The following is a 27,523-nucleotide window of genomic DNA, read 5'->3' on the forward strand; positions in this document are numbered from 1 at the left end:
GTGAATGTGTTTGTTTTCTCTTTTGAGGAAAAAAGAAAGCTGTTTAAGTATGATCATTATTTAAAATCTTTATCCCCCCCAACATCTTGGGTTTCATTTTATTCAGAAGTCCTTGGTACCCAAAGAGTCAGACTCACTGTTTGCATCTTTAAATTTATTCTTAGTAGAGCATTATTTTTAGTATTTTTTCACAATCTTCAACAGTTTCTCCTGTCATTTTGAAAACAAGTTTTTCTGTGAGTCATTGTAATAAATTATTTCATCAAAGTTCTCCGTAAAAAATTAAAGATAGTATTAGTTGCTTAACTAAAGTTGCTATAATAATACAATATTTAATATATTATTACAATTTACAGCTTTTTTTTTTTTTTTTTTTGCTTTTTTTTTTTGCTTTTTTTTTTTTTTTTTTTCTGACAGGACCACTTAGCCCTCTTTTCAATGCTAAGAATCATAGGACATTCCATATAGTTAAAAAACACTGATGCCAGTTTAGCCCATTTGAAATAAAATCCAGTCCTTATCTTTAAAGAATGAAAAAAAAAAAAAAATAGAAAAGAAAGAAAAAAAAAGAAACAAGATTAAATACAATTAATTAAATTTGCTTTTAACTTGAGTTTTCTGTTAATACAATCTGAGAATAACAGAAGAGTAGAATAATTTTAACTGCAAATCTGTTAACATAAGCATGTTGTTAGTAGCTGCATAGTTCAGTATGAATCTTAAAAAGGACAAAAAACTGATTTTTGATCAAAACAAAAGAAAACAAATAAATGGAACCAAGCAGCTTCTAATGAACTACATAAATAAATTGTTATTAAAAAAAATGCAATTGTAAGAACTCTTAAATTTAATTTTCACTTCTAGGAGTTAAAATATTTTTGATTTTTAAATATTTCTACTTATATTTATAATCTTGTGTTTTTGCATATTCAAACCCTGAATGAAGCTTGTTAGATTTCAGAAAAAGAAAGGTCTATCAAATCAAAGCTCAAAGCTTTGGCTCAACATGACTTTTGCATAGAGATGCAGCTAATTATTTGACCAACCTCTTGGACAAACCTCTGGAGCAAGTCATTTTCTCATCTGTTCAGATGTTTTAATCTTATCCATGTAAGTTTGTAAGTGCTCAAAGGGACTTGGTCTTTCATAATCCTCCTTGAAGTTGGTAGAAAACTTGCACTGAAATTTGCAGGTTTTGCTCCATGGCATTGATCCTAGTTCCATCTAAATGAAATGCAAGAATCCCATTGTGTTCAGTGGACCTGTGAACTAGTGATAGGTAGAAAAATGGTGAAAGAATAACATCTCTTAATGAAAAAATATTTTTTTCTGCACATGTAGCAAAATATAAAGTAGGACAGCTTTATGTCTTATCAAATGCATTTAAATTTTTAGAGGGCTTTTAAGACTAAGATACGTTCTAGGTCAGATTGGTGACATCATAGAAACAAGAAGGTGGAGGGAGGAAAGGAATGGGAGAAAGAAAAGACAACGATTATTTTGCCTTTTACTAGTCTTCTCTAAAAACCACAACAACTATTGACTGTTTACCCCATTGTTCACTTGCCTGATATCTTTCAATGGATTTAGTTTCACTGCTTCACTTTAATCTGAGTCCACTGGAGCAACACCAGAAAAGAAACAGGCTAAAAAAAAAAAAAATCAGATTTATCTCTTCCTTTCATTAAAGAGTAACCTGCTGACTAGAGCACTGACGCTCATCCAGGTGAACCTCGTTGACTTCATTTTAGCTGGGATGGGATTATTACTTCGTCCCCTACCTATAGTTTGCACTTAGAAGCTGATGCTGGAACCGAAATCCAGGAAAAAAAAAAAAAAAGCAAAAAAAAATAAAAAAAGGAAACAAAGAAACAAAAACAAAGAAACGAAAAACCCACAAGCATTTCAGAAACGTGAATCCCAGTTGAAAATAGGTGCTTCCTTTATGCTCAAAGAACAGCTCTGAGAGGGCAGACCTAAAGTAAGATTAGCCTAAGAGCACTGGTTTAGGTGACATCTTCCTCAGTAGACTGTCTCATATTAACTCCTATTTTATATTATGCTTCTTCAAGATTGCTTAATTCAGAAATTTCTATTTGCTAGTTGTAAGATACATGAGTTTGGTGCTGTGAAGCTTAGTGTTATCCAGCTAAAGAGATATTTAAATAAATCTTGTAGAAGAATTTTAAAACATTATTTCTCTATTCTGCCTGCTTTGTCTCTCTGGCAAGTTCTTTTCTTTCTTCAATTCCGCCCACTGTTAAGACTCAAAAGAAAAATCTTTGTGCCTAAGTGACAAATGTCCCAGTCAGTAATTTTGTCTTCACAAATGCCCCTCGTTTCACACCAGAGTGGTACATCACTGTTTTCGCTTCTGCTGATTCTACTCCAGAGCAACATGTCCTGACAAAATCACGTGGAGGGACATCTGGGAGCAGAAATGTCTGAACTGCCACAGTGGAGTTCAACAGTGATTTGTTGTCAAACCTGCTGTACCTTCTGCTTATCTAGTCCTTGGTGCAAAAGGACTTGGAGACATACACTGCTGGTAAGATCTTCCCCCCCCTACCTGGAGGGCTGGTAACAAAGCCTGCACGTTGGTTTAATATTTCAATTGTCTGGGGAGTTCAGCACATGTATTTCTCTCAAAGTTGACTAGTAGATCCTCTGATCATTTTCATGGGTCTCTGGCTGAAGCTGCAGATGTGAACAGGGCAAGTCATTCTGTGTATGTCCCAAAGATGAATGTAGTCTAGATTCTAGAAATTCAAACTGAAGCATAATCAAAGCTTTGAATGGACACCAGGCCTGTAACCAAGGCCTCCAGTGTTACTTTCACCTAAAACGATAGAATAACCTAGTATACTCCTTTAGCCCCTGCTTTTTTTTTTTTCTTTTTTTTTTTTTTTTCAGTTTTCATATCAAAAGACATATTTATGTCGCTGAAATTCTACCTGGAAATTCACAATCTATAGTAGGATATTCCTGCTAATACAATTTTTTTTTTTGCCATGTTTACTTTATAGGTCATATCCTTTGGTATATTTATTCTGCAATATGCTGTATTTGTAATAATTGCAGAGAACACATTTTTTTTTCTCTCTCTCCTAAAAGAGAATTATTTTTTGTACAGCTATAAACCTACATATGCATCTTTTTTTTGCAACTCTTTCATATTTTGAAGAAGATGGATTTTCCAAGTTGGCCCAACTCTATTTCTGTTTTTAATTTTAGTTTCATCTCCCACAATTATTCTCCCTCTTTTCTGCTCCCTCCAGGGACAGATAGAACTTGTTAATGATTGCAAAAAAATGCTGGAAAAATTAGAAGTGTTCAGTAAATATGATTGCTAAGAGTTGTTGGAGAATATGTTGGGAAATTAAATATCTGATATGATATGCACTACATTTCTATTTGACTCCAAAAATATAATTTTTAAGAAATCTATCTTACTCAGAGCTGAAATTCTTTTTTTTTGCAAACTTTTCTAAAATAATGTTTTCTGACCGCTGCTGACAGATGATGGAATCTTTGTTTACACCAGAAGGGTTATTTAATTTTGCATTGATGAGATTTGTTAGCTTGTCCTATGTATTCCCAGCAAAATTTTGAAGCCACCCATTTACAAAACTAATAAAACAGTAGACAATGAAGACAATGATAATGTATCAGAACCATTCCCAATGTACCATTGCCAGTCTCTTACCCAGACTATGATAGGGCTGAACCCAGTGATCCCTTTTTGGTGCACTATGTCTGTGAACAATTCCTGAGCAAAAACTATGGGACAACAAATGTAGACCTATGTGCTACAGTGAACTTTTTTATGGTGCAGGTTTGTACCTGTAGATAGGCCCACTGAAGCCATCTTAACTCTGAGTCTGGCTACTAGCCTGCCAGCACAGAGCAGATCAGAGAGCCTTGGCTCCAATGACACATAAGCAAAAACTGCAGTAAGAACCAGGCCCCCTCAGAGATGTTTTTCTTTAGGTGACTTTTCAAATGTATCTTAAAATTCCCTATGATATAATAGTTTCAATGTAAGCTACCTCTACTTGGCAGATGAGTTTTGCTTGTGCTTTCAGTAGTCACCTAAGACAAGTTTCATTGTGTAAATTTGTGTGTGTGTACATATCTTCAGCTCTCATGATAAGCATATTGTCTGTGTGGGAAGGCAATGCTTACAAAAAGGACATTATCATAACAAATACAGAGAGAGCAGAAGACAATGTCCTTATCCCTCACTTTTTAATAGAAGAGTATAACTATGTAAGCTAGGAGCCACATCACATACCAGATGAAACCTGCCATTTCTGCTATTTGATACACAGCTCTCATTCTTTCTCTTTTAATCATTTACAGTAAAAATTTTTATAACCCTCAAGAAAGAATTTCTTGAAAGCCTATGTTTGGTTTGTATCTACTGTTCCACAGATTCTTTGGCAGCTGATGGCTTGGTTTTGTCATTTATAGAACTAACACATCATCATAATTCTTTTTCTTTTTGTCTTTAAAGTATGGTGTGCAGAAGGACAGCCTTCATCTGCTATATTTAAAAAAAGAAAAAAAAAAAAAAAAGAAAAAAAAGAAAAAAAATATACTGTCTCCTTAATGAAAGAAAAATGTCAGTATAATGTATTACCAAATGCAAATGCAATAAGGAATAACATATAGCTCTGGTTATGTTATATGACATTTGGCTTAGCAGTATTAACATATTGCACAGAATCTGGATTTTCCCTATTGCAGAAAATAAGATGATAAAATACATGGGAAATATATCTTCTCCATATGATTATAAAATAAATATTATTCTATATTTTTTCTTTTTCTTCTCATCAATCATTTGCAGAAATATTTTAGCATTACTTGCTTGTTAAGCCAGTTCTTTATCATGTATGTATTAGGCATACAGTACAAGGAGAAATGGAACAAGATGGCAGTTATAGCAGTGGCAAGATGCAAATTTATTCTGGAAAAAAAAGTAATATGTGCACAATATTGAGCATGCTTAAGATTGTGCCAGGGAAACTAGTACGAATGAGGAATGGATGGAATGAAATTCTGCATCATACATGATTACATGTTGCTTAACTTCATAGAAGAGTCTTTGTATACTCCTGATGTCCCAGGTGCCACCAAGAGAAGCTGTATACCGCACTGCTGGAGTGAAAATGACAACATAAACCCCAGCAAGTCACCTCTGCAATATGACTCTTTCTTTCAAAAATTAAAGAAACAAACTTCAGAAAGATGACAGAGAAAATTTACAGACCATTGAAATGCAGGCACTGACTCCAGATGGGGAGAGGGGGAGGAGCTTATTACATATTATATGTAATAATTGGAAGTCCGAAATTACTTCCTGTTTTTTTTTTTCCCTTGCTCAACTCTAAATTGGCTACTTTATGAATGTAATAATGTTGTCACTGTTTTCACTCGTATATCTCATATTGTATGACGCATGACTGAGTGTAGCCAAGCAGTGAAGTAGTCATATTTTTCACTGATACCACTTGAAAACATTTTTATAGAAAAAATAAGGGATGAAGGATGAAGAAGAGCAGGGAGAGGAAAGAAAATGCCTTAAAAATAACTCTACATTAATTCATCATGAGGCAAAACAGAAATAAAGAAATAATAACTCTTCCTCATGTGCCAGTTAAATTGGGATGATCCAGACTTGCTATTATACTGGTACAGTGCGAAAAAAGATGACAGTGAGTAATGGCATGAACAAAAAAAAAGTATGAGAGGAACATCACAGAAATGGATGCTGGATGGCCTTTGCACAGCAGAGGTAGATAAAGGTTATAACAAACTGTTTACTGACCGTGTACACTTGAATTAAGAGGTCAGTTGAACAAGAGCTCACCTAGTAAGAGCTTTCTCAGTAGTGTGACTCATCAGCAGTTGTACAGTACCAGAACACTGCCCAGTTATTGCTCCATCACTTTTCAATTACATCTCTATCCTTTCAAAAGTCTACATTCTACCATTATTTAAGGCTTTTTCACTTACATTTCTGCATTTTTCTCTCTTTTTGCATTAATTCAATATAATAAATACATGTGCCTCTAACAGAAACTGAAATAACTAAAAAGCACTGTGTTTTATTGAACAAAATATGGCATGTGTAAGGACGGGAAGGGAGAAGATATAGAAAGAAACCAGTGCTGAATACTTTTGCATTAGCTGGTGCTTTCTGTTGTCATATTTTCACAAATATGCACATTTTAGGCTCCTCAGTGTGTGTTGTAGTAAAACACTATCAAAACAAATATTCTTGCAAAATATTTGAGCCTTTGCAACTTAGTGTATGCATCTTGACTTGCTTAAACAGCATGGATTTCATCTCTTTTTTTTCCTCCAGAATTTAACAGACCATAAAATGTATACAAAAACACATTATGCACCAGTGATTAAATGCTCTTACAACATTAATATTTATCAAGGGGTACTTCATAGCTAGAAAGTAGATAACTATAATTTATTTCCTAAGAGAACATTTCCTATAGTCTTCCTTCATCTCCCAGCTACACAGCAAACATCTCTAAAGTGCACTTCCCAAGTGTAGTTAGAGAATAGGAAGGAATGTAAAGTTTTTAAAAACAGCCCTTATTAACTTTTCCTTCCATTGATTCTACTGTAAACTCTAAAAAGCCTTTTTAAAAAGCAAATTCTCATACACTCAGCAGGTGAAATGTTCCCACGAAAATAAAAGTAAATAAATTATAAGATACCCCAAACAATGAAAAAACAGCAATCAGATTACAATCTTTTCTCTTGACTACTCATATCCTAGTATATCTTTACTGTTTTATTGCACATTTATGAAAATGGTTTGTCCTATATACTTAAAACAAAATAGTTTCTTTATCTGTGCTAACACATTCTTGTGCACCCTTAATAACTAGAGTAACTTTCAACAACATATAGATATAAGAAAAACAATGGATAAAAATCAAAAAGATACTTTGTGTTGAAGATGCTCAAAGGTTTGTAGCGTAATTTTGTTGAGACAAAAAGACTTGGAATTTGGAAGCTCATTGCTCCCATTCCCTGTGGAAAGCTGCTGGTTATGTGGAGCAGGAGAACTCAAAACGTAATTCACAATGAATGCCAATCCTTCACCTCCAATATGAAGGCTTCCCAACTATTCAACTTGCTGAGCATAACTGGTTTTACATAGCACATTTAAAAAAGGCTGCTCCTGTTCAACTGACCAGTGAGAAAGGACTGGACTTTTCAAAACGGGTATTGGAGCAACAGTTTGTTATATATTTCTTTTTATTTTTTAACTGTCCGATCCCACCTTGTAAGGAGAGCACTTATTTGTTCAGCTAAAAGGAACCCCTTTCATGCTCCTTTTGACTTTGCTCAGTCAACACGTTTGTGCAACAGTGGCAGAGGCACACTGGAATTGTGTACCCATTCATTGTGATTACACAGACAGAAGCAAGTGTATTTGTCTGACATGAGGAGGGGAAAGGAGATGAATGGTTCCCAATGGGTAAGAGGACAGTTAGATTTGTTTTTTTTTCTCTCTTTTTTTCTTTTTCTTTTTTTTTTTTTGTATGTTTTTTTTTTTTTTAATCTTTATTTTGTTTTCTTTTTCCTTTTTGTGTATTTTTTCCTTTTTTTTTCTTTTTTTCTTTTCTTTTTTTGATCTTTTTTTTCTCTTTTTTTTGTTTTTTTCTTTTTTTTTTTTTTTTTTTAATTTTTTTTACTATGCCATGGAATCATAGCAGTCATTCCTCTAATAGAAACTGACAGGACATAAAAGACAGAACTATCAGATGAACACACACAATGACTAGAAATATATCGACAGAGAAAAGACTTAATTTAGCTTTGAGAAACTGTCCCAAAAATAAAATCCTGTATTAACAAGTGCAAAAAACAAACAAAAAAAGAAACTCCAAACATTAAAACACAGTGTATAAAATGGTGTGAGAAATTTAAGTCACCATACAGCCTTTTAGTCAATAAAAAGCTGTGTTCTTGTGTTCTTCTTGTTTGGGTAGTGGCCCATTCTTTTCCTTTTACCCAAAAGATCATTGAAGAAGATATCTGAGGATAAAGAACTCAGTCATTTTTGTATTTGACTGTAGTCACTTGGGCCTCTTGTGTTTCTGTCATATAAGATGAATCCTTTTTTTCATTCCTCATTGGTTGAATTATCTTCCAAAGTTGTTATGCCTCCAAAGCCCAGTCCTGTTGAGTTCTGTGCTGCTGAGACTGTTAGTACTGTATGTAATAGAATTAATACAAGAACACACAGTTTAAGTCTGCTGTTACACAGTCTTGATGCTGATGAAACTGTGAGCGATGTCCTATGACACATTGTTGAGCCACTTGTTTTTATAGTCCCTTTGGATTGATGATCTGATAATAGTCCCCATCTGACATCACAGCATTCTGGTTCTGCATTGGTTGGATAGTATTCATAGAGCCCTGTAGGGTAAACACAAAATAAGCATCAAAAAACTCAAAAAGTTTGGTAGAAGCTGGAAGGTCAAAGGAGCAGTTGATAGTTCAGATATCTTAGCCTAAACAATTGGATTCATATCTTTCAATTAGCTTCAGGCTCCCACATGCTTACCATTTTGGGAGATGCACAGACTAACAGGAAGCAGCCTCTAATGATCATTCAACAGAAGTATGGCAGTGAGTGTGGCTGTAGAAAGAAAGGAAGCTAAAAAAAAAAAGTCATTGAGTTCCTCAACAAAACCTGTTATTTAAATTTTTCCTTTTGGACAAAGTAACAACTAATCAAAATGGATATTTCCAAAGAAATAAAAAAGGCCTTGAATTTATTCCTCTGTCTGTGAGCACATACCAGTAATATCCAGGAAAATGTAGACATAAAACAACAAATGCTGGTATGATGACAACATTGACAATATTGATTTTCAAACTACTACAGATCCAATAATTTCATAGGAAGTTTCCAATCTAAGCTGTTCAAACTCTGCTTGTTTACACTACTTCAGCTGAGTTCTTCCATCTGCGATGATCTCTCTAGTATATCCCAGAGGTGAGAAAAAACTTTCCTTGCCATGCAGTAATTGGATCTCTTGATATTTCTTATTGTACAAGTAGGTCATTTCTGCCTTTGGAACTGCACTGAACAACTCAGCCTGATCTCAATATGTATTTTTGAATATTTAGAGAAATCCTTTGTTTTCCAAAAGATACAACCACCTTTTTGGAAAATGCCAGGGCTGTTTGTACTATTGTGAGGAACAGTAACATAACCAGAGTGTTCCATTTACTTCTTGTATATCTTTTTCACTGCTAAACTATCAGAACATAGCTTAGCCTGATTAGTGCAATAACGTCTAATACAATGGAAAAATATCCTTTCTCCAATTAAATAGATATTATAATATTTTTTGCAGTAGCTACTTACCTTAGAGGGTTGTGAGGTCTCATGGTAAAATAACCTTTGCTGAAATAATAGGATTAAGATTTGGAAAGCAGCTACTTAACTGCTATGCCTTTTAAACCAGCTTCACATCTAGAAACAAGAACTACATTTTGTCTAAAGTGTCACAGAAATCTCTTTTCTTTCAAAAAACAAGTCTATATGTTTAGGCTACTTAGATCCACACTGATTGAATTATGTGAATATTCTGTTAAGAAATCACACACATCTTAAAATAAGATACAACTGAACTCTTTTATTCCTACTTCCATAATATTGATCTGCAAATACACCAGAAATGTATTAGGTATGATAAAGATGTTAAAATGCAGATTAAACATACATTCTTTTTTACATAACATGAGTCCAAATAAATTTTAATTTATTTTTTAATTCAATCAAGTTTTTAAAGATACAGATTGTTGGATGACATGTAAAGGGAGGGTTTACTTTATAGTAAATCATGCAGTCTTTACAAATATGCAGTCAGACCAGCCCTTGAAAATGATTTGTTCTATTACATTTTGGAATTTCCCTTTGGTTGTTGCAAATATTGCTGCTATAATGAAGTGGTCTTATTGCTAATGTCATATTTTCTGAAACCCATCTTTTGAGGCTTATAAGTGCCCAAGTTTGTTAACAATATGGTTTGGTAACATATTGGAAGTACTCCACAAAGCAGGTAATTATCCAGTCTGTTCTGTGACTGCAGAAGATCAAACTATTAACAGTAATTGAAGAGACACAGAGAATGCTTAATGCTTTGATCCTAGTAGGGCTTTCTTACTGTTCCAATTTTATTTCCAAATTTTCTTGTTATAGGAAAACCCCAAATTCCTTTGAAATAGAAGCCCATGTATGCAAGTTAGTAATCAAAAAGTATTTAAATAGTTTATATGCACTTACTGAAATATAAATAAATTGAGGGCAGCTCTACAGTCAAGGCTGCACTGAACTTGTTCCTTAATATAAAATTAAATTTCCTCTTTATTTCAATTCAGCAATTGAATTTAGGCTTTGAATTTGCAGTTGCATATTTAATGATCAGTTAACTACAAGAACCACTATTCATGACAGTTGCAGAACATTTAGATGAATTCAGTCAGAGTTTTGCACCAAAATAAGAAAGCTTAATTTTTGTGCCTCACCACATACTCATTTGTAGCTGTATCTATTTTGGCCTCTTAGAACTCCTCACTTAGTCTATTTATCCAGAAGGTTACAGACATGACATTTACCAGGAACTCTGGAAAGCTGGCTACTTTAACCTTGGAAGGGCATGGAGAAATGGACTATTTTGTTCTTTTATGAAAACATCTCATGTGGACACAGTTCGAGAAAAGGATAAAAATAAAAATGATGCATTTATCCAGAAGACCATCAAGACTCACCTCCTCTTCTGTCTTTATAGTTCAGTTTGCAAGTATCATCAACTCTGTACTGCTTGGATGTTGGGTAATTTTATTTCTGAAATTGATCCTCCTGCTGTTACTGGCTCTAAAACTACTTTGTTTTTCATATTCCATTTAAAATTCTCAGTTCTAGATTTCCTTTCCCCTATTTTCCAGCATCCTCCTATATTTCACCAGAAGAAATCTTAGTCCATGTGGAAGATTTTGGACATGAATTCATTTTGATATCAGATCATTTTCCATTTAAATATACAATCACTCATGAAGACCTTATAAAAGAAATCTCTCTGCTTTGTAATAGTAATTTTATTGATGTGCATATAACATTGTGATTATCAGCACAGTCATATCTGTAGACTGTTTACCAATGCTGATGCAAGAACTAAGGCTACTTGTTTGAGTTAATGGAGATTTCAATATGGATAGTGGTAGTGAGAAGGTGGGTGGTGTGTTTCAACAGTGGTGACAGTGATGTGAGAAACAATACACGTCCAAGAGAGCCATGCACATCTGTCATACCACCGAATTAAGATCATATAGATCAGCTCATCCACACAGATCATATAATGGTGGTGACTATACTGAAAAATAGTGACTTCTAGCTGATAATTTGGTCAATCAAATAGTGTTATTTTTTCTTGCTATTTACTGTAGTTTCCACAGAAATGAAGAGGAGACATTACTTTTGGAGTGACATAAACACGTAATATATTACTGATCAGCTATATCACCAGCTAATTCTGAGAATGCTGTGGTTTCTACCTGAGCATGCGCATTTCTTTTGCACAGGAGTCCACATGCAAAAAAGATTGTTGCATTTCCACTCCTCACCCCAGTATTGTCAGAATGTGCCATGCTTGTATATGAATTTGGATCTGGTGGCAGTGGGTCTTGCTCAGCCTTGTTGGTTTCTATCACAGAAGAATAGCCATGGAGCTGTAGCACTTTGCAAATTGTACTTGCCATCAAAGGAAACTGGCCTGGCTGATATATTTGTGATCATGAGTATTTTGGAAAGATACAGAAATAAAACAGGTTTTTTTTTTTTTTTTTTTTTTAAATGTTTTGTTCTTTTCCTTATTTTCTTTCTCTGTTAGTATAAACCATGGTCATATTTTACATAGATTTATGATTTATTTTGAGACGTATATCAAATTTGAAGAAAAGAACATATACTATAAGAAGAAAACACAGTTGAATGTAGTATACCAGAAATTTTGAATGCTCCAATTTGTTATGATGCACAAAGTAATTCATGCCTGCCAAGTATGATCCATCAAGCAGTGACATCATTGTATCAGAAAACGCCAACACTCAGCATGACATTTCTCTTTCTGAGGAATTATTTCTGAGATTTCAATATCCAACTACAGAAGGAAAGAGAACTCGTTAGACATTATATGACTAGATTTCATTGCTTGCTTAAATCTGATCTGGAAGCCAGATCTCTTTGATCCTATCCAGATGGTCCTCTCAATTTCTAAATTGCTGTGTCTATGACACATCATGATGCTTCTATTTAGGTATATATTTTATACCCTTTGTATAATAAAATTAAATGTAAATGAAATCTTGAAGACAAATAAAATAAGAAGAAAATGCATTTGAATGTAGTATGCCAGATTCTTTAGTAAACAGATTATTTTAAACTTCTGAATAAAGCAGCCTAGTTCTTTTAAAAAGATTAATTTTCATTTCAGACTCCATTCCAGTGGTTGCAATAGATATGGATTGCTGTGTTTTAGTTTTTTCTTTCTCTCTGTATGTTGGAAACTATTACAGATAGTTGCCTATGGAGCGTTTTCCTGTATTTGTGTACACATTCAAGAAATATTTATTTTCTTTCTCTACCTTGCATTTTTTTTTTTTTTTTTTTTAAAGCATGTATGGGACTAATTTCATTCTGATAGTGTGTATGCCTATAAAACCAACCAGTAAGTCAGAAAAATAAGTAAATAGCTGACACTCAAGACTATACAAATAACATCTTTAGCTCTTCTATGTTGAGATACAAGTTGAGTGTGAGATAATTTGCCTCTAGCAAATATCTGGTTTTCCCTACTTCTCCTCTAGTTCTGTTCCTACTTTGTGCAATATTTAATGAGAACATTTACCGCTGTGATATGATAGGAAAGGAAAAGTTCATACCTACAAACGTATTGTGTTGCTATGTCGTACAGGGATATCTGTAAGCTAATTGCTTGGATTGTGTTTTGTAGAAGAAAATGTTTGCAACTAATGAATATATTATACTGTGGGATCTCCTTCATGGGAAAGCCCGATATTCAAGACTCTAAAGTGAGACTGGACTCATACAGATGAGGTATTTATGTGACAGGTTCTAGTGCAAAAACAAACAAATGTTCCTTGTAAGGAGATTCATACCTACTAATGATTTTGGCTGTGAAGAAAACATCTATGGTCTTTGCATCTTTTCTCTTAATCCACTGTGAGATGGCAGCCAGTCAGACAAAAGCTGACTGTGGGCTGGATCAGTCCTCAGACCAGCTGTTGGACTGCACTGTCCAGAAATTAGAAGTTGTGAAATATTTCCAGTCTCTTCCCAGTTCTATGTACATAGAGTTATATATTTTCAACTCTCTTTTTCATATTCAAAGAGCATGTGTATAAGAAATGTTCAATATATTCCACTTGCACTAAGGAAAAGAGAGAAAAAGATGACTATGTACATTATAGAAAACAGATCCACTGGTATTCATATTGTTTTCATAGTAGTCACAACAAAAAAGCTTGACTTGGAACTGGAACTTCACGTAGGATTCATTCATTGTAATCTATTGTGTATGTGTGTATGTTTGCCTAGACGTAATACTATCCATCTTGAATAAGATTCTCTTTTGCATTAGCAGATTGCAATTGCAGATATCTGAGCTGCACAAAGAAACATAACATGAAATCGCTGGAAAATTTAATCAAATGGTTATAAAACAAAATGATCTAAAATGAGAACAAAAGTTCAGTTTCAATGTATATGCAAAACTGGATGTCCCATAGCAGTGTCTGACAGAAAGATTGATATCTTTCCCTTTATTTAGTAGAAGAAAATTATGAGGGGATAGGGGACAGTGCAAGGACTGTTTAGCACAAACTATTTTCTAACTCCAAATTTCCATAATCAAAACCACACCATAATTGTTTACATTTATCTCCTAAGTACTTTCTTTTTCTTTGCAATGCAGTTCCTAACATCCACACATGCATTTCTATGAAAATCAGAAATAGTCAGCTAGTATGGCATTCCTTTTCCTGCTTACTCTACTTTCATAGAGGAAGTTTACTTTCTACTTGGAATTATAGATAAGACTTTCTCCAACTAGAATACTTCTTACTCAATTATAGCAGTTCTTCAGAAATTTCCAAGAAGTAATTACTAATCCATATTATAAATTACATTTTTTCTCCTTTTTCTTTTCCATTTTTTTAATTTTACTTTTTCTTTTTCTTCTTTTCTTTCTTCCTTTCTTATCCTTTCCTCCTTTCACTTTTTTTCCCTTCCTTCCTTCCTTCCTTCCTTCCTTCCTTCCTTCCTTCCTTCCTTCCTTCCTTCCTTCCTTCCTTCCTTCCTTCCTTCCTTCCTTCCTTCCTTCCTTCCTTCCTTCCTTCCTTCCTTCCTTCCTTCCTTCCTTCCTTCCTTCCTTCCTTCCTTCCTTCCTTCCTTCCTTCCTTCCTTCCTTCCTTCCTTCCTTCCTTCCCATTTTAATTTACTCATGCTAAAAGTCTGAAAATGAGCAAGTCTAGCAGTACAGGTGTGATTGCTGGTTGTAACCGTGTCTTAATCCCGTCACCTTTAATGACTCTTTATATAGCCACAGTAACTTTTTTTAAAGCACTGTGAAATATATCTATTTAGGAATTCCAAGATCACAATGACAGTCAAGTTTTGGGGAGAAATCACCTGTCCTGTGTTATTTTCTTATCACTTGGACGTTCCAAGGAAAGACAAAATCTTTTTACATCCTCCAATAACCTTTTTTATTACAGTCCCCAATCTCAACAAAATCCTGTCCTGAAAAAAAAAAGCAAAAACAACACAACAACAAAACGAAACACACATGGGTTCCCTATCCCAGTTTCCTGCTTATTTGTGGATATTTGTGGCTTGCAGTATGCAGACTGCCAGCTCGGCTCAGTGCCCCGATCCCCTCTAGGTGCTGCTGCCCTCCGCTCCCGCAGCATTGCGCAGCGCCGCCAAGCCCCTCGGCCGCCTCCAGCCCAGCGTCGGTCGGGACGTCTGCGTTGATGCTGCGCGATCCACCCTGTGCTCGACAACAGATAAAAGCAGCTACCGCCAGCACACATTTTTCTGTTACTTGTCTTTCACGATATATTGAAGGGCTTTGTAGAAAACAGTTCTGTCTCTTCATTAATCTAAATCTCTCCCGAACATTACAGGAAATAGTTTGTTACCATGGCAAGGAGGAAGGAAAGCCCTTATTATAGAACTGTCACTTCTAAAACATCATTAAAGAATAGCAGAGGCCACAAATTCTTCCCCTTTTTTTTTTTTTTTTTTTTTTTTTTTTTTTTTTTTCCTTTCAGTGATAAATCATTCTATAATCAGAGAGGTGCTTTCTCCAGAAGATATTATTCATCATATTATAGAATCACAGAATATCTGAGGTTAGAGGGATTTTTAAAGATCTTCCCATTTTAAAGCTTCAACCCCCCCTGCTTTAGGCAGTGTTGACAACCACTAGATCAGAGTGTCCGGGTACCCCTGCACCCTGATCCTGAACGCCTCCTGTGATGGGACATCCACCACATCTCTGGGCAACTTCACAGAACCACAGAATCACAGAACTGTAGGGGTTGGAAGGGACCTCCTGAGATCATCGAGTCCAACCCCCCTGCCAAAGCAGGTTCCCTACACCAGGTAGCACAGGTAGGCATCCAGGCAGGTCTTGAACATCTCCAGAGAAGGAGACTCCACCACCTCCCTGGGCAACTTGTTACATCATCTCATCACTCTCTGAGTAAAAAAATTCTTCCTAACATCTGATCTAAATCTCTCCTCTTTTATTTTAAATCCCTTCCCCCTTGTTCTATCACAATCAGACCATATCAAAATTTGGTCCCCCTCCTGCTCGTAAGTTCCCTTCGAATACTGGAAGGCTACAGTGTGGTTTCCCCAGAGCCTTCTTTTCTGAAAGCTAAACAAGCCCAACTTCTTCAGCCTTTCTTCATAGAAGAATCATCTTTATGGCCTTCTTTGGACCTACTCCAAAGAGCTCCACATCCCTCCTGTATTGGGAATCCCAGGCCTGGATGCAGTACTCCAAAAGGGACCTCACAAGGGCAGTGCAGCAGGGGACAGTCACCTCCCTCACCCTGATGGCCACCCCTCTTTTGCTGCAGCCGGGGATACTGTTGGATTAATTATCCATATTCCTCAGTTAGCTAGCAAGTCTTAGTTTCATGGGTGTGAAAAATCTCATATCAGCGTAACCCACTTCAGATCCTGCCGGGTATGAATTCTGCAGTCTTGATCCTGGGGGTGATGGCTCAACAAGACAAGAAATCCAATCAAATACTAGTGCACAAATTACATGGGAATAATATTTATAATTATACCATAATTTTATTTTAAATGTTTTCAATAATATTCTGGTGATTAACACCAGCTACTTCAGATAGACTGGAGTCAGTAGTGTTAGTGGATTGTAGAGAGCTACTCGGCTCATCAGGTACAGATGACTACTTAGGCTGAACTAAAAAGCCCTTGTCTCTTCTGACCACATACATCAGATCTTCATTGGCTACAGTGAGAACTTAGTCACAGAGTTATATGTAGATATTTAGATTATTCTAATTTGCAGTGAACAAGTTCAATCCTTCCCCGAATCCACTTTTCATCCCAAATGCACAGATACTGACTTTTAATAATCTTTCAAAATCACCTATTTTCTATGATTTAGGATTGAATTTGGACTTGGACATGTAGTAGGAAAATGAAGAGGTAGATATGTATCTCTTAAGAGATTGTCTATAATAATTAATGATGGCTTTGCTTACTACTTGTTTGTTCATTTCCCTTGTGTATGCATGTCAGTGTGCATGTGCAAATACACGCACACACATATATGTATACAAGTGGTAACTAAGAAGGTTTTGTGTCTCTCATTTCAGGTGGAAGAGAAGAGAAGAGAAGAGAAGAGAAGAGAAGAGAAGAGAAGAGAAGAGAAGAGAAGAGAAGAGAAGAGAAGAGAAGAGAAGAGAAGAGAAGAGAAGAGAAGAGAAGAGAAGAGAAGAGAAGAGAAGAGAAGAGAAGAGAAGAGAAGAGAAGAGAAGAGAGAAGAGAAGAGAAGAGAAGAGAAGAGAAGAGAAGAGAAGAGAAGAGAAGAGAGAGAAGAGAAGAGAAGAGAAGAGAAGAGAAAGAGAAGAGAAGAGAAGAGAAGAGAGAAGAGAAGAGAAGAATTCAGTTGGAAGAGATCTTCAATTTAGACCAACTTCCTGACCACTGAAGGGCTAACTGGTTAAAGCATGTTACTGAGGCTACTGTGCAAATGCCACTTGGAAAATGACAGGCATGGAGCATCAACCACATCTCTAGGAAGCTTGTGCCAGTGCTTGACCACTCTCACAGTAAAGAAAATTTTCTTAATATCTAATTTGAACCTCCTCTAGTGAGGCTCTGTGCTGTTTCTGTATGTTCTGTTACATTAGTGACCAGGAGAAAAGCCCTACATATCGCTCTGTGCTTTCCCTCCTCAAAGAGCCGCACAGACAAATGAGGTCATCTCTCATTCTTCTCTGGTCCAGACAACCCAGGTATCCTCAGCCTCTCTTCACAGAACATAAATTCCAGCCCTTCAACCATCTTTGTTGCCTTCTGGATATTTTAAAGTATCCTAATAACAATTTCTTTTTCTTTTGCATAGAACTGCACAAGATATTCAAATTGAAGCAACACTACCAATAAATATAGTGGGAGAATCACATCTTTTGATCAGTTGACTGTGCTGTGATTAATGTACATCGAATGTGCATCAAGCTTTGCAATGCAGTCCTAATTTAAAGTTAAATCTGTATATTTGTAGGTATTCAGACCAAGATGTCAAATGATTTTATTGCCAAAAGTCTTTTGATTGATTTAGTGGGAATAAAATGCCTGAATAGATTCTGAATTCTCAGTTGATCTATTAGCACCAGAAATTCAGTGTGATGAATCCCAATCAAGCCCGACTAAATAAATAAATAAATAATTCTGATGTACCTGTTATATACCTGCTTGTTACCTATCATATTCTCTCTGGAATGTCAAAGGAATGTTAAAGGAAAAAAAAATGATTTATTAAACAATCCATGGACACCCGCAGACCTATATTAACAATGATTTTTTAAAATTTAAATCTTCTCAGAATCTAACTAGAGTCAAGAAGAAAACAAAAGATGAGTGCTGTACAGGGAAAGCTCTGATTCTTAAAATTCTTCACTAGCGAAAAGCCTTTCCTTAGATATTTACCAGCCAAGAGCTACTGCACATTTTTGATTACTGCATCTCAGATCCTTTGTTTATCTGACATAGGAATATAGGTGAAGAAAGTTGAAAATAGTAAAAACTGACCTCATATTTCTCCTTTTTTCTGAATATTTCAGAACAGAGTTTGTTTCTTTTTCTGATTCTTACATTAAACAGAGCTACAAATAACCTCAGTGAAATTGCATAGCATGAAAAATAACCATAACAAGTTTATTCTAATAATATTGTTTTATAAAGGTAATGACTGTGGTAAGCTGAAACACAAATGTGCAAAATAAATCTTGGCTCAAATCCTAGGACCTCAGAGATGTTGTCATGATTTTATGTTTTGGTTTTCAGTATTCCGCATCATAATATCATGTAGTGCACTGGGAGTTTAAGTATTAATGCTCCAATTCCAGGTACCTGCACATTACAGAAGTCATGGGATCTGGCCCTTCCAGGTGGGGTGCTCTCTTACTGCCTGGCAGTGGGTGCTGGAGGGTGCTTTCCTAGCTGTTCCAAGCTTTTCAGGTTTGACTAGGTCTCAGGAACTCTCTCTCTCTTATCTTATTTGATTTATTAGTCTCAATTTCAATTAGATTGTATTATATTGTGTTATCTTGCATTCCAATATCATAGTTAGTAAAATAAGTTTTCCTCCATAGATCGTTGCCACAGTTTTTTTCCCTTCCTTCCTTTCCTTTCTGTGGGGCCAGTGTGTGTGGGGTGAGGGGGGCAGGATCCTACTGCTCCCTGTCACAGGCATAGATTGATCTAGTTAACTCCTCTTTGTTACGAGGAACACCTTCAATTTCTCATAATTGAAACGATAGGAGGAGACATTCAAATTCTCCTTCACATTTATATTTATGAAAAAAAGTGAAATTAGCTTTTCTATACTATACCTGTACAGATGAAACTTGATAGTCCTCCGTAGATGACATCATCATTGTCTGGTAATATAAAGGGACACCTTGTTTGAACCTCCAAACAGTATTGCTTGCAAGGAATTCTGTTGCTGCAGTGAAACTGTGTGACTTCAAAATACTGGGAACAGAGCCAGGCTTTGTAGACAGTCTGGAAAAAGAGAAGAATCAGAAGTATAGATGGATGACAATAGCACTTTCATTATTAGAACATACTGAACTGCACATCTACATTAACACTGCTTCTGAAAGCAAATTTTGCGACACTCATCTGCATAAAACACACTTTTAACTTTTGACTATCTTCTCACTTCAAAAAAGAAAATTCCAGCCAAGTATTTAAAGAAACAGTGACTCAGGATTAGGCAAATGTTATTATTTTCTTAGTTCATAAATAGTTTTTTTCTTCTCTTAGATGCATATCTTTATTATGAACACGTCACACACCCCTGTCCCTGTACCTTATGAGATACAAACCATAATCAGAATATAATCTGTAGCTAGTGAGGGATGGAAAAGAAGCTTTTAAAGATAAATAAGTGCAGTAGTTTCAAACTCAACTCAGGCCAGCCCTGTTCTTGATATTGTCTAGAGCTAAGTTTTCAGGTTGCAATAGATGGTGCTGCTTCCCTTTGAATAACACCCTAGCAAATCCACAGCATGGAAATACACATTAGGGATCCCGAACAGCAATAGCTGTAGACTAGGAAATGAATGTAGACCAATGCCTACATCTGGAGCAAAGAGGAACGCATTGATGTCACCTGACAGTGCGTAACCATGGTTGCAGGACCTCTGATTACTTCTGCTATTATTATCACAATTTAGAAGGAAAGCAAAATAAACATGTTGATTTTACTTTCCTTTCCTTTTCAACAAAGATCTTAGACACAGGAATTAAATTAGTCTTTTGTACATAGGAAGGCATAACGTGCTCATTTAAAAGTACATTGGATAGCGGCCTATGAAGGTGGTGGAACCACCATGTACAAGAGGAGTTTGCTTCCCAGTTTTGTTCTTCACTTATCTATTCTGAAGTACTTAGTTTACTGGCTAGATAGTTGCTGTCTAGGCTGTTATAGAATGAAAATATCCTGTCTGCATTCATTTGTAATACCCCCAAAATAATTTAAAAATAATACAGAAAACTGGATATTTTCCATCCTTCTATGCTTATTCCCAATTAAAGAGACAAAAAAAACAAACAAACAAAAACAAAAAAACAACAACAACAAAAAAACCCACACACACAAAAAAACCTGATACCTGAGTGGAGCAATCTAGCAGAGGGTTTTGTTTATTTTCTGCATGCTTGTTTCTCATCAGTCATACTTTTTACTAGTGTAAGTATTGTACTTAATTTGAAAGCATACATCTCAGAATCACAAACTTTTGTTTGCAACAGTAACAGGTGTGGGTATGGTTAGTAGGTGATAAAGTGGAGATTCTATCATTAACCTATAGTTCACATTTATCTCTCTACAGTAGTTTTTGCCTACTGCACTCTGTAGAGCAAGAGTTTTTCATTACAAATTCAATTTTAGTTGCTAGCAGGATTTTTATCCACAATAAATGATTAATGAGGGGAATTAAATGATGTGTGTGGTTTTTGTTGTTAAATAAACTCACTTCTAAACAGTAAGTGGTATTCCCACTGTTAACCGTATCTCCCCTCACAATTTTAATGCTTCACTTGCTATGTTGATTGAATAAAATAAAATAAATAAAGGTTTTTATTTTTATTTTTAATTGAGCAAAATATTTTTAATTGAGTAAAATCTCTTGGTTGGAGACAGGAGCTCTGTCTCTGATAAGAGATCAATATTCACAGTTCCTTCCTGATCTCTGTGTAGCTAGATCTGTTTACTATGAATCTATATAAGAGAAATTTAAGAGTAGTAAGTTGGTTTGTGTATAATATTTAAAAACTGACATCAGTTTAAAGGGAGTGTTTTTAACAGGTCACCATACAAGGTAATCAGAAAACAAGCAAATGCACTTGTCTATTTAATCAGGATAGGAAATGTTTATTCAAAAAACAATGGAAAAAAATATTAAAAAATAAATAAAAAAATATTAAAAAAAAATTAAATAATGGAGTAACAGTTTTCTATGAACATTTTAATGTATAAATTCTCAGATTGTATATATAATCTTCCTATTTGTATTCACAAGTCCTCAGCTTCAGCTCAAATGTGCACCTGAACTCTTGTCCCTATTTTTAAAGAATGCATGATGTATATAAGTTTCTGAGATCTGTTTCTCAGATAAGTGTCTCCCAATCTAATTTTTTCTAATTACAGTCCCTCTCAACCTTGTTGACAATCTATGTCAAGATTTTTTAGTAAGCTGGTCCTCTTTCGCTCTCTTTATGGCTAACAAGCCTACATTATTAGCTACTCTACTCTCACGCTCTGGCTTTTTCAAAATAAACTTCAAGTTTACAGGAGAGTTTAAATCTATGGAACACCCTAAGATCTCCAAGTAGGAAGTGAGGTTCCAGAGGATGTGTTGAAAATAGTCTTCAGCCGTTCCTACAAGCCATTCAGTTTTTATCAGACCAATCCAGGCCTGTGACCTGTCATGAAAGAATAGTTGGAAGAAGCATGGTAGAACAGCACACGCTGTTTTACAGAGAAACAGGGGAAAAAAACATCCACGTCTGCAGATGAACTGTGCTGGGCTAACTGGTATCTAAACTGGTGAGTCTTTGTATCAGCTGCATAGTTGACTGATGTAAGTAGATCCAGAGGAGTCTAAGATTGTTTTTTTCAGTCTTTTAATCAAAAGTAGTGAAAAGGGGTTTCCTTACTTAAATCATAGAAGCCTGTCATTTGGAACTGAAATTTAATGAAATATACTTGAATTTTTCCAAATAGTAAAACAGATACTATACACTCTGATCAGGCACTATTTTTTCGTATGCCCCAGAAAGTATAGATTTTGATTGGCGAGGAATTGTACTTAATCTCCTACAAAATCCCAGTTGCGGATTTCCAGAGTCTTAAAACATGCTCTGTATAACTAGGGCTGAAACTGTAAATGAAAATACATATTGACTTGTGTGTGGAATACAGTAGGTTCTTTAATAACAATGTTTCTGTATGTGGATGTTTTTCCTTTCTAAAAGGGCATAAATGACTAAATAAAAAAATTTATGATCACAATAATTCTCTTCTCAAAGTATATTTCATATAAAACATTTTAAAGTATTAACTGCGTTTGTTATTGTAAACATTTTCCCAGGTCACTTTCAGTATGTTTCTATCTACAAAGAGTAAAAAAAGTGATATGCCATATGTAAAATTTTTCATGTCTTGTAAATGGTGCATATTTTTTTATCTGACTGAAGCAAAAAAAAAAAAAAAAAAAAAAAAAAGTATATGACCATTTTGAGCGCAGTTTCATTTTCCTTCCCCTGTCTTTCTGTGCTTTCTGTAATTAAATATTACTTCTGCCTGGCCTTTTTTGCCCCTCTCATTGTTGGATTTCAAGATAGCATTTACTGTGTTGAAGTAATTCATATATGTGTGAAAAATAAAGGCAGTACTCCCACACTTTCTTTTAAAGAATGGAAGAAAGGATATTTGTTATTAAAATATAAAATTCTCCTGCCTTTTGTTCCATGACAATAGTTCATGCTTGCAATCTAGCAACCTAGCAAGCAGTACATCCTCAATTCAAACATTAACAGAATATTCTCTTTCTTTCTTACGTAAACTATGGCATGTTGAGACAGATAAATAATTTATCTATTGAATATTTTTCATACTTAACTGGCATGTATGGGAAGTCTTCCAAATGACTTCAGTAAATTATGTGTGATTGAGAAAAGGTATAGATCTTGTTTGAGGACATTTGAACAATAAAATCTTTGTCTTCCTGAGCTGGCAAAATCAATGCCACCTACACTGAAGCATCAACAGGTGTGTATGTGTGGTCATATAGGAAAAAACTGGTCTGACTTATCGCGTCCAGGAAAATGTTTAAGAGTGAGAAACATGTCTTGTTACTAACCTTCCAAAGCATTAAAAATAGACAAAAATGACTTGCTCTGAAAAGGGGAATTTAGTAAAATTAGGAGCCAGTGAAAAAATAAAAAATGCACATTTTTATTCACTATTTTCCTTAATTTCCTATATGTTTTCTATTTCAGGATGTTATGCAATGGTTTTGATCCTACGTGATATTAAGATACTACATTCTTCTTTCACTGTGCTATATGCTGTTTGCTTTCTCAGAAGGTGGGGAGGAGAGAAGACCACGATCAAATAGCCAGAAGCAGAGAAAATATTACATATTTCACATTAAGTTTCCCAGAGCAAAATCATTGTCCCTCCAAAAATGCACTTTCTAAACATTCAAGTCAATAAATTGTATCTTGGACTACATTTGAGGGGGAAAGAAGGGCTGTAAAAACAATATCCAGTATGGGCACTTTATGATATTCTTGGTGATGACAGGAGAAAATAATGCAAATAAAACCAAACTCTTAAGCAAGAACTGACCTGAACTGTCTTACAAAATTGGAAAAAGTATACAAATTATAGAGAAAAAAATAAGAAATTTCAAGAAACAAGAGGAAATCTTTAGTGACAAAAAAACAAACCATCAGATGTCAAAACATCATTTTTATTAATACATATTTTGTGAATTCTAGAAATTTCACTAAAAACAAACAGAAAACTAATACACTCCTTAATTTTTGGATTTCTTAAATTATATCATCTGCATTTTACAAACTTGTTTACGTTGCATGCGTACAGTACAGAATAGTATTTAAAATGGCTTGGGTTTCAGTTTTTTTTACGAGATGAAGAAAGTCTATAAAAAATAGTTGCTAATAGAAGTCTGGCGAACTGTAAGTAGAATGGGAAAAAATACATGTGTTCTTCTGTTTTTGTATTGTTTTGTTTTTAGCATGGAATGGAGCACAAAAGGGAAGTACTCAAACAAATCAGATTATGGTGATCAGGCTAACCTTGGTGTTTTTGAGGAATAAATAACAAAGTGATAAAAATATGTTTTTAATTAGCCAGACTAATTCACTAGTTACATTCATTTTATTTCTATCGAAATACAAATTTCAAGCCAAAATCTGGAAGCAGGAAAAATGCCATGCACACATCACAAATATACAGTTTTGGCAAGTTAATGTGTAGAGGTGGAAGATGGTGGGAGGGAAAGAAGGTAGGAAGAGAGAAGTCACAGCAGAAACTGTCTCTCAAAATAGTAAACATTATGAATTTAATTTTAACTGCTTTACACTGATGTTTTGCAACCATACTCATTCATTAGTACAAAAATTAAGGCTTCAAACAGAGAAAAAATGAATAACTTCACATACCAGTTGAAAAGGAAAAGAACCTTCGTGAACTTCAGAGTCATACTGTTCATTACCATTATCAAACACATCAGGAAAATGTACTGAGATAAAAAAATGAAAAATGGTGATACCAGTCCAGGTCAACAACTACAAGCCTATGAATATTCTGAGCTAAATTCTGGAGTCTTTACATATACTGAGGTGTACTTCAGGCTGTGACTGACTAATCAGTTGATTTTTTTGAGAATATTCAGTGCACAACTAAGAAAACTGAGCTTTTTCAGCAGAACTAAACCTAGAAATGCGCTTTCTCTGTTCTACTCCAGCAGTTCTCATCCCATGCTGATTCACTAACAACAACAGTGAATAAGCTCTGTGCTAAGAGTAAAGTTCCCTTTTCTCATCCTGTCAGCTTCAGTCTTAACATATGATTTTCTTCAGCCAAAGCTAACCCCAGGTTTTGATATGCAGCATACTGCTTGCAGGCAATGAGCGATGCTTTCTTTGCATGTCAAACCAAATGCCCAAGTCATAGAGCTAGGAAAGTATGAGCTATTTAAAAGCACTCTATTTGCATTCCTAGTTAGGGTTTGTGTTTAAATCTTTTACTTTGATTTTATTTGATTTTTTTTCCCCATTTATGTGAATTGTTTCAGTGTACTATTCTGTGACATAACGTTGTCTCATCTAATTTCCAACTCTAACTTTCTGTGAAACATTTTAAAAATTTCTACTTCAACATAATTTCTTTTACTTCATTTTAGCTTCATTTAGCTTTAAGGTTGTGGGTCACCAGGTGTACTCAGGAGTTAAAAATAATACTAGTTCTCTTTATAAACCATGACGTTGCCAATAAGAATTGGAGAAAAACTTGTTGACAAAGTCTAGTGAACATAAAACTTTTCTTGACCAAATAAAGACATCCACTTTCCCAATCAGAAACTGGACCTGAATTTCGGCCAAAGATGATTACATTGAAGATTGCATAGTAAATAAAGGGATTAGATCTTGATGTAGTTATGACTATCACGTTTGCAATGAGAAACTTCAGAGAGGCACACCTATTTCTTTCTGAGGTAAAACTTCTACTGTAAAATTAAATTCATTTTCCACTTTAAATCTTATGCATGTTTCACATCAGTGAATAGCTACTGTCACCTACCAGCTAACCCAGTCTGTGCAGTGCATTCTCTGAAAATAATTTTACACTTAGATCACTAGGGTATTGTGCATTGGTTTGAGTGACAATGCTTCTTCTTTACAAAATACAGAGGCTGCTCTCAGTGTCTGCTTTGTGCATCATTGTGCATCAGGTCCTAAGATACCATGTTTTACAAGCAGATGTTCTTTAGATAGCTAAAGAGTGCTTTTTCTAGACTATGCAGCTGAAATAAAGATGGCTGTTACAAGATCTGATTGAGTCTGACAAGGGTAGCATTACAAATGCGAACCCCTCAGGAATTTTGTCAGTTTTGAACACAAAAGATTGTCTGACTTTACGAAAACTACATTTTGCATGCATGCTGCAGAACAATAAAACACCTTTTATGGATAGCCTGTATAGCAGAGTTGTGGGACTGTTGGTGGCACTTCTCCCTACCTTCATTATCAGTTCTGCTCTGAGGTGATGGGCAGCCTCAGAATAGAGCTGGATAACAAAGGTAGCACAGAAATAATGAGTGTATATAATAACAAGATGAGGACCGAAACTTTGTCAATGAAAGCCAGTGGTACAGTCTGGTGATTAAACATCATCGTAGAACATATAAAAAAAATGTGACTTTGGAATATATGGGTTGTTGAGAGTAAGATATTTCACAGGAATAGGCTAATTTCCCCAAATACTTTCAATAGACAATAATAATAATAGTAAGACAAAAATGTTAGCATTTTCACTTTGTTTCAGTACTGCTAATACTAAACAACTTTGGTATATACATTTTCTGTATGGTTCAAATATCTTTTTTCCACATAAACTATTATCATTCCTCTTATTCAGACAAACATCGCTCACTAAGCATTTATTCAAATACACATCATACTCTTGCATTTTATTACATCAGTATTGACACAAAGATGTTCTGCTTTGTGGAAAAGTAGGTTTGTAAATGAATATACACAAGCACACGTACAAACACACACACACATGATTTTGTAGAAAATTCAAAAATTTTTTTGTTGTTTTTAATTGATCTAGAATGAAAACACATTAACAATCTGAGCTTCCTGTAGAATAGAAATACATTCTGTGTATTTTTTCAATTCCTTGTGTTAAAAGACCACAGTAGGAAATGAGAAAGTCTGTTTCATATTATGGAAACTTATGTCTGAAATTTACAGCAATTTGGGAATGAACGCAGCGGTCTGGTGGATATTCTGACCTTTGTTTTTAGTTCTGTTTTATTGCAAATAATACCGTCTGTATCTGCATAGTTGAATAACATGACATAAATAGTTTAATATTTACCTTGGTGCCAGAGAATGAAACATTTTAAGAGACAAAGCCTCTCATTGGTTCTTAAATGAAAGTAAATTAAATAGGTAACCTTGCTTCTTTTTCTATTTTCACAGAATCACAGAAACACCAAGGTTGGAAAAGACCAACAAGATCATCCAGTGCAACCAGCCACCTATCACCAATAGTTGTCACTAAAGCATATCCCTCAACACAACATTCAAACCATTCCTTGAGCACCTTTTTTACTTGGAAAATAAAATTTAATATTTTATATAATTTATTTTGAAAGACGCCTAATAATTAGCTTGAATATAGAGAACAGGTACACTAAAGTTGAAATTGTTTGCCAGAACACCGTTGATCTTCAATTCGTATACTGCATAACAAAATTTCTTTTACCTAAATACAAATCAGAGAAATGACAAACTGTTTCACACGCATCTTTTTTTATAAGGTTTTTTAAAGGTCTTTAAAGACAACCAGAAAAA

At 34.9% G+C, this 27,523-nt stretch overlaps 1 protein-coding gene across 1 annotated transcript in view; it reads right to left on the reverse strand.

Annotated features, from left to right (window-relative positions):
- Positions 1–8,161: 8,161 nt before the first annotated feature.
- The window catches only part of NALF1 (NALCN channel auxiliary factor 1), a gene marked incomplete at both ends in the record, with an annotated part of 436,432 nt that continues 417,070 nt past the window's right edge, over positions 8,162–27,523 (reverse strand). The window contains 2 exons of the mRNA XM_079535924.1: positions 8,162–8,457; positions 19,231–19,402. Coding sequence (XP_079392050.1) covers positions 8,162–8,457; positions 19,231–19,402 — 468 coding nt within the window. The remainder of the gene's footprint in view (positions 8,458–19,230; positions 19,403–27,523) is intronic.

The sequence above is a fragment of the Tetrao urogallus genome, assembly GCF_951394365.1.
Source record: "Tetrao urogallus genome assembly, chromosome: 1".
Taxonomy (NCBI): Eukaryota; Metazoa; Chordata; class Aves; order Galliformes; family Phasianidae; genus Tetrao; species Tetrao urogallus.